At 36.7% G+C, this 18829-nt stretch overlaps 5 protein-coding genes across 6 annotated transcripts; 4 read left to right on the top strand and 1 right to left on the bottom strand.

Annotated features, from left to right (window-relative positions):
* Window positions 1-1764: 1764 nt before the first annotated feature.
* On the top strand, window positions 1765-3832 carry LOC113770450 (receptor-like serine/threonine-protein kinase At1g78530). 2 transcript variants are annotated; one of them, XM_027314903.1, is made up of 5 exons: window positions 1765-1900; window positions 1989-2327; window positions 2472-2726; window positions 2836-2969; window positions 3451-3832. In XM_027314903.1, exons 1-5 carry the CDS (start codon window positions 1765-1767, stop codon window positions 3667-3669), a joined length of 1083 nt encoding a protein of 360 aa, XP_027170704.1. In that variant the 3' UTR covers window positions 3670-3832. The 2 variants fall into 2 exon arrangements, with proteins under 2 accessions (XP_027170704.1, XP_027170705.1); XM_027314904.1 differs by having other exon boundaries at window positions 1765-1905; window positions 1985-2329; window positions 2486-2726.
* LOC113770451 (fatty-acid-binding protein 3, chloroplastic) lies at window positions 3671-6178 on the bottom strand. The gene is made up of 5 exons (XM_027314905.1): window positions 5890-6178; window positions 4793-4894; window positions 4495-4650; window positions 4176-4390; window positions 3671-4014 (listed from the first exon to the last, which is right to left on the bottom strand). Exons 1-5 carry the CDS (start codon window positions 6101-6103, stop codon window positions 3853-3855), a joined length of 849 nt encoding a protein of 282 aa, XP_027170706.1. The 5' UTR covers window positions 6104-6178; the 3' UTR covers window positions 3671-3852.
* A 1475-nt stretch (window positions 6179-7653) lies between these two features.
* On the top strand, window positions 7654-9175 carry LOC113770783 (major pollen allergen Ole e 10). Its single transcript, XM_027315362.1, has 4 exons — window positions 7654-7756; window positions 8228-8256; window positions 8351-8585; window positions 8915-9175. Exons 1-4 carry the CDS (start codon window positions 7705-7707, stop codon window positions 8938-8940), a joined length of 342 nt encoding a protein of 113 aa, XP_027171163.1. The 5' UTR covers window positions 7654-7704; the 3' UTR covers window positions 8941-9175.
* Window positions 9176-10287: 1112 nt separating this feature from the next.
* LOC113772153 (probable solanesyl-diphosphate synthase 3, chloroplastic) lies at window positions 10288-14499 on the top strand. The gene is made up of 6 exons (XM_027316720.1): window positions 10288-10937; window positions 11119-11243; window positions 12326-12453; window positions 12537-12640; window positions 13112-13239; window positions 13410-14499. The coding sequence occupies exons 1-6, from the start codon at window positions 10706-10708 to the stop codon at window positions 13956-13958; spliced, it is 1266 nt and encodes a 421-aa protein (XP_027172521.1). The 5' UTR covers window positions 10288-10705; the 3' UTR covers window positions 13959-14499.
* Window positions 14500-14923: 424 nt separating this feature from the next.
* On the top strand, window positions 14924-17168 carry LOC113770814 (mitochondrial inner membrane protease subunit 1). Its single transcript, XM_027315403.1, has 4 exons — window positions 14924-15156; window positions 15252-15476; window positions 16073-16183; window positions 16761-17168. The coding sequence occupies exons 1-4, from the start codon at window positions 15025-15027 to the stop codon at window positions 16800-16802; spliced, it is 510 nt and encodes a 169-aa protein (XP_027171204.1). The 5' UTR covers window positions 14924-15024; the 3' UTR covers window positions 16803-17168.
* Window positions 17169-18829: the final 1661 nt, after the last annotated feature.

Genomic DNA, 18829 nt, shown 5'->3' with positions numbered 1-18829 from the left:
AGATCCACTTGAAGTAAACGTCTGTCTTCCAGTTGTATGTTTTTATCTACTGAATACGTTAAGAAAATTAAAGGGCCAAATTCAAGTGAGGGCATCAATTGCATGTAGTTTTCTTGAACGATGGAAAACCTTCTTGTCAGCAGTAATATATATTCTCATGAAAGCCTCACTTCCATATCATTAATGATGAGAATATCTTCTCTAAGCTCGAAATTCTGAGTAACTGGAATCCTCTTCATTTAAAAGCTGATTGAAAACTTGAAGTTTTCTTAGAAGTGCTACAATCAGATTTCTTTAATAATTATCTCTACTTTGGATAGACATCCGTGGCCTTCCGGTTGCGGTAGATGTGTTTCTTCTTCTCGTAATTGGTGTCCCCTTTGGAATTAACATCATCAGTATTTAGGTTGAAACTCTAGGAATTAAGATATTGAAATCAATACCCCTTACGTTTCTGTTCCACGCTTCTTAAATTTTACCCCTTTCCTACTTTATAAAAAGCAAACAAAAAACTCTTCTATCTATTCCATTGAAGAAGAAAATTTGACACAGGAAAAAAGGAATTGTTGTGAGTTGTCATGGTGCACGACTGACTATAAACTCTTGGAGTCTATAACACTACAGATGAATATCTATTTCTCTTATATATATATATTTGACATGATTATTGCTTTGGTTGGTTAGCTTGATGGACTTTTTTGGAGGAAAGCCCAGAAATTGAATAACTGCAGTGCATGACCATATTCTTGGAGTATGTCTATGTCACATTACAGATGAGTATGGATCTTCTTTTTTTTTTTCTTTTAATTCACATGATTCTTGCTTTGGTTGGTAGAGCTTAAGAGACTTTTGTGGAGGAAAGCCAAGAAAATTGGCTGGTTGCTTTCACATCAGGAGCTGCATGTTTCCAGAAAAGGTAAAAGTACAAAAGATTGATAAATTCTCAACTTCCACGGAAATGGGATGGCCGGCTGGGCAGCAGGCTGCTGGTGCACAATCCATGGATGCATTAAAGATAGTTAGTGTTCACATGATTCATTTATTTGATCGTTTCTTCAACTTTCTGTAGTTAGTATATTATCACTCTTGTACCAGGTTTAATTGGTTTTGGTTGCATTTATCAGACAATTCCCGTCAGGGTTGAGTTTTTAATAGTAATATTCCTCCAAAAGCAAACCGACCACTTTCAAGCCCACAATTTCGGATGTCGGTTGGCATCGTGGGAGATGTTACCAAGTCGTATGTGAAAATCCATGAATTATTGAGTCCAAATGCGCTGTCGTGGTTCATGGCTCTTCCAATAAGTCCTCAGCAAATCACTACCCAAATTTTCATTTCTGAATCCCAATCACCAGATTGATTAATCAGGCATCTCGTGTGCGCATAAATTCCAAGAAAAAGCGATTCAAATGTCAAAAAAAGTGTACCAGTGTTGGTCCCCTTCACTCTGCTAAACTGTTCTGATCTAGAATTGTCAAACTACTAATCTCAACAGTATCACTTCACTTGAAACATCTATAATTCTTTCGTCAAAGTTCAACTAATCAAGCAAGCTCCAGTGTTCCCTGTTTCAGTGCAATAGTGACAATTCAGATGTGAATATGACCAGGTCGAAACCAGTCTTTGGATGATACGGTATTCTTCCAGATTATTTCTTATAGCCCTTACTAAGAGATTTTTACCCAGCGTCAGCAAGATTCTTTAGAACTCTTTTCTCTTGATTATTTATCATTGATCAAGAACAAGCCCAAAAAGACTAGCTAAATGGCAAATGCCAACTTCTTAGCATTGTATATCACAATATGTGTACTCGCTTTTGTTGCTTCAAAGCTAATTATAGCAACTCTTTGCTACCGTCGCTGGAAGAGAAAACAAATGCTTGTTCAAGACAGTTTTTCAGGTAAGATATTAATTCCAGTGCACTATTTTTTGCTGGTTAGTTCTCCTGAATTTGTACTAAGGTCATCTTTTAATGTCTGAGCACGCAGGTGGGAAACTTGTCTTGTTCAGTTCACCGAAGATGAAAGCTCTAAAGACTAATATGTTCTTGAACAAGACCATGAAATTGAGCAACAAGGACATTATTGGATCAGGAGGTTATGGGACAGTTTACAAACTGTCCATAAATGATTCTGTATCTTTTGCAGTAAAAAGACTCAACAGGATAAGTGCAGAACAAGATCGAGGCTTCGAGAGAGAATTAGAGGCAATGGCGGACATTAAGCATCGGAATATAGTTACTCTTCACGGATATTATACTGCTCCCAACTATAATCTTCTCATCTACGAGCTCATGCCTAATGGAAGTCTGGATGGACTGCTATATGGTATAAATTTGCATCCATTTTCAGCATAATCAACTGCTGCAAAACAAAACAACTTGAGAATAATCAACTGTGCATGAATTTGTCCTTGAATATTAGTTCTGAATGTCCTTGATTTAGCCTTATAGATCATGACTCAATGAGCAGGAAAATCTTCGAACGAGAGGGTTCTGGACTGGACTTCAAGGTACAAAATAGCAGTAGGAGCTGCAAGAGGGCTGGCATACCTTCATCATGATTGTATACCGCACATTATACATAGAGATATCAAAACGAGCAATATATTGCTGGATCAGAATTTGGAGGCTCGAGTATCTGATTTTGGATTAGCCAAATTGATGGAACCTGATAAGACTCATGTTTCAACACTAGTTGCTGGAACATTTGGATATCTGGCTCCTGGTATGCTAGATTTGGCTTTAATTTTTCCTTGCTCGTACGTTAGAGCAGAAATTTTTCTGCATTTTGTGCTACTTAAAAAATTATACTACTAGTTTATGCTCTTTTGCAGAATATTTTGACACAGGAAGAGCAACCATAAAGGGAGATGTCTATAGCTTCGGTGTAGTTCTACTGGAACTTCTTACAGGGAAAAAGCCAAATGATGAAACATTCATCGAGGAGGGAACGAAGCTTGTAACCTGGGTAAAGTTTGAATCAAATGTTAAACACCAATCCTTTAGCATATTATTTTTACAGGATAATCTGAAGGACCCTTATCGACTACATACAAGGGAACCTTCAGTTGACAGGCTGCAGTGCATGAACATATCCTTGAATTGAACCATATCACAAGTAATCACAAAACATCTGGTACTTTTAAAGGATGGTCCAACACCCACTTTGTGATTCGGATACTAACATGCTCATATGCGACCAAGATTGGAATCTTCTATGAAAACTAAGATTGCATATACCTGTTATGTTTGGTATACTGATCTCAGTTGTATGACTTTTAACTGTTCTGTGTTTTATGATTTGTTAAGTGAATTCAAGCGGGTAAACAAACATGATAAACCTGTCTCTGTCTCTCATCATAGACTCTCTTCTGAAGTTTGAGATACCAGTAATTGTGAGTTTGGAGAAAATTTACCTTATAACTGATATCAATATCACACTTTTACAGGTAAAGGCAGTTGTTGAAGAGAAGAGGGAGGGATATGTAATTGACAGAAGGTTAGAAGATTATCATGTTGAAGAGGTCAACCAGGTATTCAGTATTGCAATGATGTGCCTCGAACCAGAGCCATCCAAGAGACCTACCATGTCAGAAATTGTCAAGATGCTAGAGCAAGTAAAGTCATACCAATTCGTACCAGATTTGCAAGAAATGCCAATTGCCTAACTTTCCAAAGGATGGAGGGTTCTTATTTCTGGTTATTAGATTAGTGGAGCAATGCTCTTTCCAAAGTGTTCATAGTGTAAAAAACAAGATTTAGAGCAGTTCATTCATGTAGAAAGCTATGATGAGCATTGAGTGTCAGGAATGAAAACAACTGAGCAGAAAATCTCTCTTGTTTTCTTTACTTCAGCCATTCAGCAATGCTGTCAATCCACTGGTCACTGAAGCCTTAAGAGTAGGAGAAACTGAATCACTTCCCAGAAATACATCAAAAAGAGCAGATATCACATTTGTTGACTCAATAGTTGCGTCAACACCAGATGGCAGCCCATCACTTGATACAGAAACCTACAGATTTTTTAAGAGAGTCAAGCTGATGTGTTTACAAGAAAGAAAATAGCACAGCAGAAGCTTAAGACTAAGGAGAAAAGAGGAAACACATCTTTAGCAAAAAGCCATCAGCATATAAAGAAATGCAGGAAAATTGAATTTTACTACATACAACTTACAAGCATTTTGGTAGAGTCCAGCCAAGTCAACAAGATAATGGTACCCTTATTAAGAGGCCTCCCTTGAAACAGAGTACTAAATGTAGAAAGAGCAGAGGTATCAACTGGAGTAGGCGATTTAATTCTTGGAGAGATGGCTTCATCTAAGGCATCCCAAAATGTTTTACCATCCACATCTCTCACCAGAACAATTTGCAGAGATTTTTCCAAAGGAGCTGCAGTTTCCAATCAATATAAGCTTCTTAATTTACTTCTCCCTCTCCCCTCTTTCCTTGTTCAATCAGATTTGATAAATGCAAACAGTTTTAGTCAATATTACCCTGAAAAATTGTGTCAAAGAACTCTGAATCCTGTTGCAGATCTGCAGCAGACTGCCCTTTCCAGGCCTCTAGCCTAGTGAAAATTGACTGATTCACATATAGGCCAGCAGCATACACCTTGACACCAATGACTGCAAAAACTTTCTCCCTGTATCCTGACATTATTGCAATAAATTTAATATTTGCAGAAGATAATTTGTTCAATCAGCAGCTACAATCCCAAATTGAATGGAATCATTTCAAAGTTCATGCAGCAAGCTCCTTAATTTGCACTAAAAGGATGTTTGAGAAACTGACCAGTTCCAGTTAATGGCATTGAGGTGGAGCAGCCTGGAATGCTTAATGACGTTTGGAACTTTACTTTTGTTGCAGGCTCCTCTGTATACTCTGTACTCTCAACTAAAGCATAACTCAATGGTAAAAGTGTCAGATTTCAGGCAGGATGATACATTATGATGCTATGACCTATTTTCATCGTTTGTATTTGATTTATAGCCCATCTTCTGCAGTAAGCAAACTTGCTGCTGCATTCTCTCCTAAAGGATGTCTAATGTAAGTAAACTAAGATCTTCTATGAATGTTATATCATCAACATGGTATTTTCAACCAGCTATAAATCATCAGGAATCATATAAAACATTCAGGGTTTGCAAAGTGTGAAAAAACAGGAAAAGAAGATATCTTTTCCTGTGATTTCACAAAACAGTGATGAATTTAGACTAAAAAGTCACTGACAGAAATTGGAAAGAAGTATGCGAGGTGTTCCCCCACCGCCCCACCCCTTTCCCTTCTACTAAAAAAAGGTCCAAAAGAAACAAAAATTCTGGCAGTCTCTCGGTAAATTATGCATTGTTAGTAGAGACACATTTTAAGACTTCAAAATGCCAGGTCACTTCTCCTTTCTTTCCTCAAAACACCAAAATGTATTCTTTCCTCCAATTTTTGGTGATTGCCTATGACATTCTTCTTTTAGTCTGTTGTGCACTGGCTGTTTGAAAACACATGCTGTGCTTCAACCAAGCTACCATCGTCCCGCACGCTTTGGCAGCACAGACAATAATCCATTCTTATCTTCTCGAGTCTCAGTTTTTCTAGTCACCTACCCATTTTACTGGCGGTTTTACATACCTCACAATCTATAGCTAATCCAAGACTTGACTCCCAGATAGACCACTTTACTTTTCTACTTACCTACTTCGTGTTTTCAGTTCTTTTTAGCAGCTTTTGATTTCGTCAATCAAGAATAAATTCGAGTTGCATTTCTCAATTCTTATCCAGACAGAATTCTTGGAAAGAATCGGAAAGATCAAGAAAGGAGATGAAGTATTACGGTAAGAAAACAAAAGCTGTATTCAAGAAAGAATCTAAGTAGTGCCCACGAATAATTAGTTTACCTGAAGAAGATGAAGCAGCTTTGAGTGAGAAGTGAGAGTGAAAACTGCCATGTTTCTGAATAGAAAGATGGGTACAAAATCTGGATAAGAGATGATGGTTTTCCCGTTTCAGTGCTGATTCTGTTCTTGGATTGACGCAAGGGGTGCTATCGCACTTGATTTTGGCTGGTGATAAACGCCAAAGGTTAGGGGCAATTGCTGCTACAGCAGCCATTTTCTAAAATACAACTGGAATGTAATTCTTCTGCGGGTATAATACATAGTCTAGCTACTGTTGTAACAGCCATAATGATAATACTATTGCAAAGCCAATGATGGGGAAAAAAAAAAATGCAGGTCAGATGCATCGAATATTTGGGTCCCATAGATTTTGCTGGCTTATTGATAAGGCCATCGTCATAAAACAACAGAGCCATAAATCCTAAAAGTGGGGCTTTTACATCAGACAGAAGGGACAGTTGTCGCCTGAGACATGAGAATGCCAAGCTATGAAATTTGCAGTAATTTTACAAATTGAACTAGATTTTGGCAATATATGCAATTATTGGTGAAAGAAGATTACTGATATTGGAGGGCATTTTGATACTACTTAAGATGGTCATCAGTTGCTGGTGAGTTGCCGACAAGCTACAAGCACTGTCCGCAAATCACTACGCAATTATCCATTCGATGAATAGCTTAGTAAAAGTGTTGTAACAGTAGAAAAGTCAAAGTAAGTAATTGTTATTGTACAATTAACAAATGCTCAGCTGGAGGGACAAGTAGTTGAACTACTCAAATTTCATTCGTTTGTTGCGGATCCCAGTTTCTCTTGAGAATTGCAGTCTTGGACTTGGAGGAGTTCAGACCTCCAGCATTGTCTGCGTAGTGCCTAGACAAAATATTCCAAGAAGTTGCAAACAATTAAAAAGTTCAAGAATCAAGAGAAACAAAATCCTTTACTGGGCTACTTAGACAAAGGACGGGGAATCTAGATGCAGTTTGGTTCCTGAATCTAGCTTTAAGATGCATTTGGTACCCAAGATCTGTCTTGATTTCCTCGAAATAAGGGAAGCAGTAGTGCTTTCTTGGTGGTGTCCACTAACATGATCTGTGACATCTGTCTTGGATTAAAAGAGCCAGTGAAGTATATAGTATAGACAAGATCCGTCCTTTTTCCCTTCCCCCTTTCAACTTTTCTTTCTTTATATGGGGAAAAAATCAATCATCTTTTCCTTTTTGAAGGAAAATATTCGGTTACACCAGCTACACCATATCAACTACTTGAGGAAAAGAATCAAGAAAGGTTATACAGGATCATCATGTTCAACAAAGACATCTGTAAGATTTTGTCTTTTGTTTCTCTGATTCTTAAAATGTGCCCAACAAATAAAAAGCCCAAATTCGTAATCGGAATTTTTTTTTTTTTTTTTTGCAGATTTTAAATTATCTTATAACCATTTAGTTGTTACAATGTGATCAATAACACAAGAAGAATTTTTACCAAAAATTCAGCTCCTCCTCATCAATATAATTTGATGACTTGTAATGAGCAAATGCTGCAAAGATGGAAAGTCACAGTAACTGAAAAGTGGCAACATTAAAGAGTCAGCAGTCACATTGCATATTGGTCCTCTCAGATGGTACTTTTCTGGTCCCATTTCCACCACAATCCATTATTCCGTAGGTAACGGCTCCTAAAGTGAATATAGCCGTTAATTAGCTCTCAGCTGCCTTTTCTTCTCCTTAAAAAGATCTTGCTGTCACTCTATTTTTTCAGTGAAACCTACAGGCCTTGACAGTCACTTTTCTTTCTGTTGCTGTTTCAATACCAGTATGGCTAAAGCAGCTATCGCACTTTTCTTCCTGCTCTTGTCATTGATTTCAGGTATGTATCTCCTAGATTTCAGCAGCAGTTCTCAAGTGATCTTTGATATACACATTCACAAGTGAAAAAGCTCATTTATATCTTACCGTATGATGTACTACATTGTAGCTGCTTTCCCAGCACACATCATTTCGGCTGATGACAAAGGGCTCGAGTCCTGTTTGTGCTGAAGTATCTTGCAATACTTGATTCAAAAGCACCCCTTTTTGCATTTTTACCACAAAGTCAATCCAACATTTTCCTCTTTTGTCTCTTATTGGAAAGATGATGTATTGCATCTTTTTCTACTTTTATGATGCCTTAACATATTTCGGATTTGGCTTGGGATTGTTTTATCAGCATCTTTATTACCTGATTATGTAACCGGCCTTGTGTGGAGTTGGTTTGGGTTAGGAAGTTAACACTGAATTCTAAAGTTAAATGGCTAAGGATGAGATTTGCATTTGCTAATTGTATTTTTTGCTCTTGCAGTTTGCAATTCATCAATTGTGAATGGACAGGTAACACTAAGATCAATCAAACAATTAACTGAAGGAGGCCTAGCATCTTCTGTATTGTTTATGCTGATATCTTGCATTCATTCCTTCATTGCAGAAAACTTGGTGCGTGGCTAAACCTTCATCAGATCAGGCAGCTCTATTAAACAATATAAATTACGCTTGCTCTCAGGTAGATTGCAGGATTCTGCAGAAGGGTTGCCCATGTTCCTCTCCAGATAGTCTCATAAATCATGCTTCCATAGCCATGAATCTCTATTACCAATCCAGGGGCAGGAACCATTGGAATTGCTATTTTGGTAACTCTGGTCTCATTGTCATTTCTGATCCAAGTAAGTTCTGCAGCATACCTCAAACATTCAACAACTTTTCATTGCACTAAATATATACTCTTAGTCTTACACAGCTACAATAAAGTTTAGTACATCTGAAAAACATCCCTCCTGATCTCTAGCATTGACTAGTATATCAACTAGCATAAACTACAATGCTTGATTGTTGAAAATGGTTTTGACCACATGGGCAGTAAAAAAAAAAAACTGAACTTTGCTTGTATCTTAAATCTGATAATACTGCAGTCATTAAAACCTGGGCTCATTGTAGTGTTTTTTAAATATATATATATATATATACATTTATTTGTTTTCGTTTGGATTTGCAGGTTATGGCAACTGCATCTATGAGTGAAAGTTGGGAAATGACTGAGGAGGAAGAACACTATAGTCGATTCTTGTAATGCTTTTGCTGCTAATCATGAAAAATGTTTCAAGAACTTGATTCATTATGTGAAAAGCACAGAGCCCAATCATTTCTGTGATGATTTATTTAACTAAGCGAGAAAAAAAAAAGAGAGAGGAAAAGGGTCGACGATTATTAATTTATTATTGCCTTGCAGTTATGAGAACCAAAATTTTAGTAGGCATCTTTCAAGTTGATAGTTCAACTTCATGGAGACGATATAAAATGGGTTTGTCTATTTCCAAGAATTAAAAAACCAAACAAAAAAATTATTTTACATCATCCAGTACAATTATAGAAATGAGTTAATCAATTGTCTCATCGCAATAATTTTTCTGCAACTCGAGACTGTGACACCTTCAGTACGATACCTAATTCTGTTTCACTTGTTTTTCACTTCTACTGATTTACCCTATTCTAAACACGATTACTGCTGTTGAAATATTCACAAGCTTTCTACAAAATTCCAAAGGGTTTTGCATCTAAACACAAAGGCACTTCCCTCATACAAAAATTATGTGACGAGCTCACCAGCAAAAAGCAAATTTAAAAACAAATATACCTAAATGATAGATACGAATATAAAAATCTTAAAATTCACCAATTTTCTCTTTTTTTTTTAATTAATGTTATTACTAGTGAAATGTCACGAATCTAGCTAGAGGAGAAGTCTACTTTTTTATTTTAGCACATAAGAAAGCTACACTCTATTTATTTACATTTTTTTTAAAGTTCACTGCAAAAGTAAAGGAAGGTAAATCATCGCATTACTATGCTTACACAACAAGAGAGTCCAATAAATTAGTTGGACATGGGACTAAATCAGGCAAAAAGCTTATCAGCAAATCTGGGATGTTATCATATGTTCTTTTAATTAGATGAGTTCCAATATCAATTTCGGTGGAGGAGTCTACCTCTAAAAGGAGCTATTCTAGACGTTCATCATTAAGATACTTATGTTTTTCTTTCTAAAATGATCATCTTTTCTTGTAATTACTGTGTAATGATACTTGAACTACGTAACTTTTACTTAATCACATCATGCCAAGCCAGTTAAAAAATGGGTCAATGGAAATCACACACATGGCAGAATCTTGGTATCAGATGAGCAAATGATACTGTGCTAGTACTTGGCTCTGGTGAGACCAACAGGTCAGCAATTGCCATGGGACACAAAACTAAAACTTGCTTAGATAAGGTCCACAATCTTTCCCCCTTTCATTGCCTCTCAATTTCCCTCCTGTCTTGTATCCTCAAACTGTCAAACATCAGCCTCCACCTTTTAACATCCGTGTAATCTCAATTTTATGTCCAAAAGGGAAAAAGGAAAAGACGAAACGCTAAAAAGAATTAAAGGGTGCAAGAAATTCAAATGCAACAATTTTTTTGTGGTATTATTATTTCATCCACTCAATTCATTGGTGTTTTTGCAAAACACGAATCCCATCTCTAATTTTGGATTGTACTTCGTACTTCGTACTTCCACTTCAACTTCAACTCCTCTTCTTTCTCAAAACAAAAAAGATACCAACTTTAATGCCAAATTGACAACAAAATCAGTTCTTTTCTGCCTCGGGTCAATTCAAAGTATTCAACTTGCTTAAGTTGAGGATGATTTTTGTCTGGGGAAGATGATGATTTGAGCAATTCCCTGGAGTGGGTTCTTGATTTCTGGGGGACATTTTGTGGTTTTAGCAAGTAAATTGAGCTGAGGATGATGTCAATGACATGCCATAATCTTGAATTTGTGAGGACAAGGTTGGATTTTGTGGCTTGTGGTTGCTTTTCCAGTTCATCATTTGACAGGCTCCATGTAAAGGATTCTAAAAAGGGATTGCTTAGAAGTGTCCATAGAGGCTATAAAGCTCGGAAATTGCAGTGTTGCCGCCGGGATGTTGGCCGGTGCCGTGTCTTCTCAACTAAGACCCCGGAGGCTTTACTCGGTGGTACGTGTTTCTCTTTCTTGACTAGGCTAATGAAGTGGTAGTCCATTAACAAATTGTTTGTGTATTGAAATACTGTGCCCACCCATCCACCGACACACCCCCCCACCCCCCAACAACACACACACACACACACAAAAACTTCTAGGGACTATGGCTTAATTTAATTACGATCTTACTGCAGGCGTAGTTCCAGGTCCTCCTCCAGCATTGGATTTGATGAGAGAGTCGACAAGCCCTATTTCACTTCCACACTTGTTTGAAGCTGTTGCTGATGATCTTCAAACATTGAACAAAAATTTACTTTCAGTGAGTGCCCTATGTAGACTCTTGTTTACTTAAATTTCAAATTTCATATTTTGACGACGTTATTCTGCACGCATTTCCTAGCAAGTTATCGTTATGACAGTATTCGTGAGAATCAATTTTCAAGTTGTAGTTTTGTAGAATTTATAGCTGCTATAGTTGTAGTACGTCTGTATGGTGGCAACGAAAAGAAAGATATATGATGGATAGGATGATAAGATTCTTGCGAAAGTGAAGGTTACAAGTTGTTATAGTGATCATGAAGAAATTGTGATGTCAGATAAGCACTGGTAGAAATTGTGTTTGATAGTTGAAAAGAAGCCAATTGCTTATGAGAATCGCGTGTTCAAATTGTTGGGAAAGCAGTGCTATTGGTGGAAAGCATGTCCATCATGACCTTAGCTTTGGAGATTGCAGGATTACTTAGCACCGTGATGAGCTCCAAGCAGTTATTCTTAGTTGAGGTGAATCTGATGTGATTCCCATTTATGGCACTGTTACTATCCACCAGAGCTACTAGCCACTAGGACATTGACTAATATATAGATGTTGAGCCGAGTATGATGTAACGATCTGTGGCATTTGTGGCATGAATTTGGACAGTTAGATTACTGGCATTATTGCTGCTGTTATTACAGAAGTGGGCGAACTGATTACAGTGGCTATTGGATTGTGTATTTGTAGTTTTCAGAACTGCAGATCAAATGAGCTTTTCTAGCTTCAAGTCAGACAGAGTTAAAGTTCATTGTCGCTGTTAAATTATAATTCCAGACGTTGGTAGTACATGTCAACTAGCAAATATTCAGTAGTTGTGCTTTGTTTTCTGCTGTAAAACCATTCTTCCATCATGACATCTTGTCTGAGAAATTAAAGCTAGTCTTTTTTTCCTTCTTTAATTTGTGGTCTTCAGATCAAATTTATTTCTAGTATGGCTTGTCCCATATTATGAATGATGTAATTTAAGCAATCTCTTTTTGTCTGTTGTGCTTCAAGTTCTAATTTGTTTTGCACTAGCAGATGAAGTTTTCCTTGACATCTTACATTGTCTTCATTATTACTGTTTTCTGATGTGAGTCGTTTTTTAGATTGTTGGTGCAGAAAACCCCGTCTTGATGGCAGCTGCAAAGCAGATTTTTGGTGCTGGTGGCAAGAGGATGAGACCTGCACTAGTTTTCTTAGTGTCACGAGCCACTGCTGAAATTGCTGGTTTGAAGTGAGCTTCATGTGGTTGTTTCTGTTAAAGCATTCATCCTGTTAAATTGTTTTATGAAACTCATTCACACTTTTCTTGTTTAGAGATCTTACCAAAGAACACAAACGATTGGCTGAGATCATTGAAATGATCCACACGGCAAGTTTGATTCATGATGATGTGTTAGATGAAAGTGACATGAGAAGAGGTAGGTTAAATTATTGCCTGTATGGAATGATAGTTTTTCTGGTTTGGTGCAAATATCTTCACTTAAAGTACACAATTCTGGTTCTATTTTATCTTCCTTTTGTTCCCGCGCAACCTTCTAAAGAGTATAAACCACTTTTTGCTGTACACAAAGAGAAAGCTGCAGTAGGTTATGTATAGTGAGCTTTGCTCACTAGTCCTATGAGCTTCTGCTGCTGAAGTTGAATGCTTAGGACCTCGTACAGTAGCACATCCATTGTTAATACAAGAATAAAGGGAGCTGTCTATGTCGTCTCTGCAACTCCTACTTAGAACTACATTGTCAATCTGGATTACTTGTTCTACTTATACTCTCTGGTGGTATTTCATTAATATCGATGATTAAATAAACATCCGATATAGGGGTTATTTCTTGTCAAAATTTCATACATCCCTTTTTCCACAACCTCTCAGATGTACAAATATTTTGCAGGGAAGGAAACTGTTCATCAATTATATGGTACTAGAGTGGCTGTGCTGGCTGGAGATTTCATGTTTGCACAATCATCATGGTACCTGGCTAACCTTGAGAACATTGAGGTCATCAAGCTCATCAGTCAGGTAAATAAAATCCGGTTGACCATTTAAAAGTTGGTAACCATACAATAGGAGTCAATCAAGCACCAGCTTCTGGAACATAGTCTGTGACTTGCATGGTCATGTGAAGATCTTTATCTAAATACCATATGCTTCAAGCTCTTCTCATCTCTTAAGTGAGGCTTTTATGGCAGGTTATTAAAGACTTTGCAAGCGGTGAAATAAAGCAGGCATCCAGCTTATTTGACTGTGATGTTGAACTTGACGAGTACTTAATCAAGAGTTACTACAAAACAGCCTCCTTGATTTCTGCAAGCACCAAAGGTGCAGCCATTTTTAGTGGGGTTGACAGTGATGCTTGTGAGAGTATGTACCAATATGGCAAGAACCTCGGTCTATCCTTTCAAGTTGTTGATGATGTATTGGACTTTACTCAATCTGCTGAGCAGCTGGGGAAACCAGCAGGAAGTGACTTGGCAAAAGGAAATCTGACTGCTCCAGTAATTTTTGCACTGGAGAAAGAGTCAAAACTAAGGGATATGATTGAATCTGAATTTTGTGAAGCTGGATCTCTCGAGGAAGCCATTAATGTGGTAAAGAGCTCTGGAGGCATTGAGAGAGCACAAGAGTTGGCAAAAGAGAAAGGCGATCTCGCAATCCAAAATCTGCAATGCCTACCGTCTAGTCCCTACCGACTTGCTCTGGAGGAATTTGTAAAATACAATCTTAAACGTATTGCATAAATGGATATATCTTTGACACTAAAGGCTAAATCTAGACGTCTTGTCTTCTACATTCTTTACGGGAATTTGTTCGAGCCAAGTGAAGGGGTGGTCAAGGAGGATCCTGTTTTGACTGCTGGTTGCTTCTCCGTTGAATAGATTTTATCAAGGAGAAGCTGTTGTATGCTGTAAAAGATTCCCAGCCATCACTTGAGCTCTTATTCCAGCGAGTTCCACTTTCTTGGGGGCATATTGGCGGGCAGACTGATCTGAAATTGCCTTGTGATTGTACGCTAAAGGGTAGCCTCATACTTAATACTCAGCAACACTCTTTCTGAGTCCATTGTTCACTGTTTATTTCTTCACCTTTTCCCCTCGTCCCTCTTGTTAGGAGAAAGGTATAGGCTATGTATCTCAATTAGACAGCAGTGAATTTAAACTTGGAACTTTCATCTCGCTAAAGTACAAGTACATTATCCTGCCTCAGCCAATGGAATTCTTGTTAACTATGTTGATCTTCTTTGAAATTTGTTACCATATGATCTTGCAAATTTTAAACCAAGTTTGTATGTTGAAATTTTATGACTTTCCAGTTACTCAAGTTTTGATAGCGAAGAAGACTATTTGCATCTTCTATCATTTTTTGTTTTCTATTGATTTTTTCATCATTTTCTATTACAAAATTCTAAACATCCATATCTCCTGTTAATGCTCATTGATTAACAACAGAAAAGAACCAAAACTCATCGATTAACAACAATAAAGAACCATTGGATGCATATCCAAGATACAAAAACGACGAGTGAAGCCTGTAAATGAACAGTAAAGAGATTGCTGCTAAAAAGATAAGAACACTATCGAAGAATATAAATCTTTGCAGTCCAAAATAACAATTACTAAGAACTTCAAGGACCGTCGTTACAAATTTATACTTGCCCAAAAGTCAAAAAAAACAAAAACAAAAACAAAAACAAACACTACTAGTACACTGCAGCCAGCCAGCCAAGCACATCGGAAGAAGCACTACACCAATCTCTGCTCCACTTTTCCGGCGGAGGGCAGCGAGGGCGGTGGCGGAAAAGATGAGATGAGTAGATTATTCCAATTCGTGAGGCAATGGAAACCCATAATAAAAGAAGGCTTTTCTCAATCCTTCCTCATCGCCAAATTCCTCTGCCTTTTGCACGTCACCAACACCCATGTCTGCACCCCAGTTCTCGTACGCCTCGCCAACCCCCCAACTTCTTTTTCTTATCATTTTTGTTTTCTTTTTATTATGAAAAATTTCTCATTGTTACTACTATTGCTTTCCAGGTTTATGGTCCAAGCATGCTGCCGACTTTGAATCTAACCGGCGACGTAGTACTAGTAGAACACCTGTCGCAGAAGTTTGGGAAGGTTGGACCCGGGGATGTGGTGGTGGTCCGGTCCCCTGAAAACCCTAGGAAGACTGTTACCAAGCGGATTGTTGCTGTGGAGGGTGAAAGTGTCACTTTCTTAGTGGAACCCGCTCTCAGTGACCGAAGCCACACCGTTGTGGTATATTTTTGCTGCTTTTAGAGCTATGTATCTTTTATTTCGAACTTTTTATGATGAATTTGGATTAAATTGAGCTTCAATTGCAATTCTGGTGTGTTTTTAAGTTTGATTGCTCGTATGTGTGATGCTAAGGCATGGTTCTTTGGTCTTCTTCAGTTTCTTTAGTCATAAAAAATCCGTTCTTGATGATTGAATCACTTTATGAAGCCTCCTATACATTTTGTTCATTAGCAAACTGTTGTATTTTTATCTGCTTTCTTTTTGTCGAAAAATTGTATAAAGCCTACTGTACACTTTTATGCTGAACTACTGAGAAAAGATGGAAGGCTTAAAGCAAATGCAAATTGATTGAGATTGATGCTTTTCAGTATTTAGGATTTATGTGCCATTCATGTGCTATTACAGATTGATTCTTTTGTAGAGTTGCATTAGTCTATGTTCCACTTTTGTTTATGTGTTGATTCTTGAGTTTTTGATCAACTAAGAATCTGGTTTTGTAATATGTGGGGCAGTGTCTTGAAACTATTATCTGAGGTGTCTATCTTTTTTTCCTGTAAAGACATTCCCAATTATGCTGTTATTGTTTGGTTGTACAGGTTCCAAGGGGGCATGTGTGGATTCAGGGGGATAATATTTATTCATCAAGGGATTCAAGGCAGTTTGGCCCGGTCCCTTATGGTCTTATTCTAGGCAAAGCATTCTGGAGGGTAAGTTCTGTACTTTTTAGTCTTGCTGTTAACTGTCCACTTTTGCCCAGTGATGTTTGCACTTGATTATTGCAAGGTTTATATGGTATTTAATTTTTGTCGTGGTAATTGTAATTTACCAGATCTATCCATATTCTTTCTATTTCCTGTTTTCTGGTGAACATACGAGGCTTTATACCCTTGGAATGTTAATTTCTTTTGTTTCCTAAGAATTCAGAAAGATATGCCATCTCAACTAAAAAGCAGAAAGAAGAATGTTTAGGAGATAGAAATTTCTCAGTTATTAGAACTGCAGGAGTATTCCAGTAGACAAAACACTAAACTAACTCACATATCTAGATCCTTGTCTCATGCTCTACATAACTCTTCTATGTAGAACCTTGTTTCTGTCAATCGAATTACATACTTAGTATGAGCATCCCATTCACTCCCTTTCCTTGGAGTGAATGATGGCCTTGAAGTGATACTTCAATCATTACTTTTGGTTGTCTTTTCTTTTTTTTTTTCCCCCACTATGGGCTTGTTTGTTCACTTCAGTTTTCAAATGTTGGCTAATCCTGATAAATTTCACCTCTAGGTATGGCCACCTGATGCCTTTGGGAGCTTGTCACAAGAATAAGAGCAATCACGATGTTTGTTGGTTTTGGCCATTTTCCTCCCTCAAGGAAGAAGAACACAGATATTGCTGTTGATGCTCCCAGAAAAGCATTTTATTTTTGGACAAGGGCTTCCATCATCAACTGATGAGAAAGTATTTGAGCATTTTAGTGTAAGCCATTGTTGGCATTTTTGTGCTACTACTACAAAGGAATGATTCATTCTCTGTAAACTGATGAGCAATTTGATTATACAGCCAAAGACGAAAAGGCCCTACACGAATTAGTTTCTTCCCTTCATTTTTTTTTCCTATTTAATTGGCTTTCAAATTGTAATGACGAACAAGGTTCTTTTGTTGTTCATTTTAGAGTTAATTTCATTGAAGATCGGTGGTTAGGCTCGAAATCATTGAATGAGTAGATTGCTGATTGGTGGCTCAAAGCTGACTATAGCATGAAACAGGTGGGATGGAGTTGCATGGCTTTTTTCAGACCTTATTTCTGATTAGAGGTGTCAAAATGGGTGACTTGGGCGGGTTTGGGTTGGAAAAAATGGGTAATGGGTAATGGGTATAAGTGAGTCAACTCATTTATACCCATTTAATTAGATGGGTATAAATGGGTAAGTCAAAAAATGAATTGGGTAACCCAATTACCCATTTATAACCCATTTATTTTAACTTTTTTGTAAACTCATTTAAATTCATTTTTGCAAACTAAGTTATCAATTTATACCACTCTTTGTACCCATCATTAGTTTTAAATATTTATTTATAATGTTCAATAAACTTAATTACCAATTTTTTTCATTTATACTCTATGTCACAAAATTACCTATTATTTAATAATTGAATAATAAGAATATCAAAATTTGAACTAAGTACTATAAAAATTTAATCCAAAAATTTTGAACCCCTAACATTTTTTTCATATATAAATTTAAAATTTCATTTTAGAAAGATAAGAAAATAGGCTAAAATTTATCATAAATTAGTAATGCTGAAAAATGAACAAGTTAACAAACTAAGAGAAAATAAAATAATAAAATAAAACCAACAAATAATTGTAATAATGAAACAAAGGTAGTTAACATCATGACAAAATGAAAAATTTGAAAAAAAAAATGGGTGGGGAAAAAGAAGAGACTTGGGGGTAAGAGAATTCTAAATGGGTTAATTGGGTTTGATGGGTTACCCAATAATACCCATTTATTTGGGTTACCCAATAATACCCATTTATTAAATGGGTATTATTGGGTAACCCATTTATATCCATATATAAAAATTTAAGATACCCATACCCATCTATTCATGGACGGGTATGGGTAAATTTAATTAAGTGGGTTGATTTGCCACCTCTACTTCTGATGATAATTGTTCTTATTCTACTGCTGGAATAAAGGATGCAAAAGCCGTGTACAGGAGACATATTAAAGGTTTTCTTTTTCGAAAAAATAAATAGAATTTAAACTCATTAATAGTATGAAAACTTGGTAAAGGGAAAATGGCAAGCAGTAAGACTATCAAGTTCTGTCTCTTGATTGTGAGGGACAGTTCTAAAATGTAAAGATCAATCTATGGTAACTAGTATCAAGTAAATAGGTCTAGAATTTATGGATCTTAATGGTCTTTGTTTTAAGCCCTTACCTACTTCTTTTAAAAAATTTAGTCAAAGGGTTATACAAATGAATTGTTGCTATAAAGAACATGCAATGTTACGATGAACTAACTTATTTGTTTGATTTAGGAGGAGGAATGGATTGAGTGGTTCGGAGGTGGAAGTGTAAATGAAAAAAAAAACTTATTTGTTTGATTTTCAAAATGAGACTTGCCTTGTGAATTATCGAATTTTTAGGGTAGAAATTTAGAAATTCTGGTCGAAGTTAATTGTGGGCTTCAATCAAAATTTGGTTCTAATAGTTTTATTACAAAACAGAGGGAAAAAAAAAAAGTCATCATAATTTTATTATTAAAGGTCTCTTGGATTGAAAATTGAAAATGATCCCAATAACTTTGGGTTCCAAAAAGTAAAAAAAAAAATGAAAACAAAA

Source organism: Coffea eugenioides, chromosome 5 (genome assembly GCF_003713205.1).
Source record: "Coffea eugenioides isolate CCC68of chromosome 5, Ceug_1.0, whole genome shotgun sequence".
Taxonomy (NCBI): domain Eukaryota; kingdom Viridiplantae; phylum Streptophyta; class Magnoliopsida; order Gentianales; family Rubiaceae; genus Coffea; species Coffea eugenioides.
This window is presented reverse-complemented; position numbering and strand designations above follow the sequence as displayed.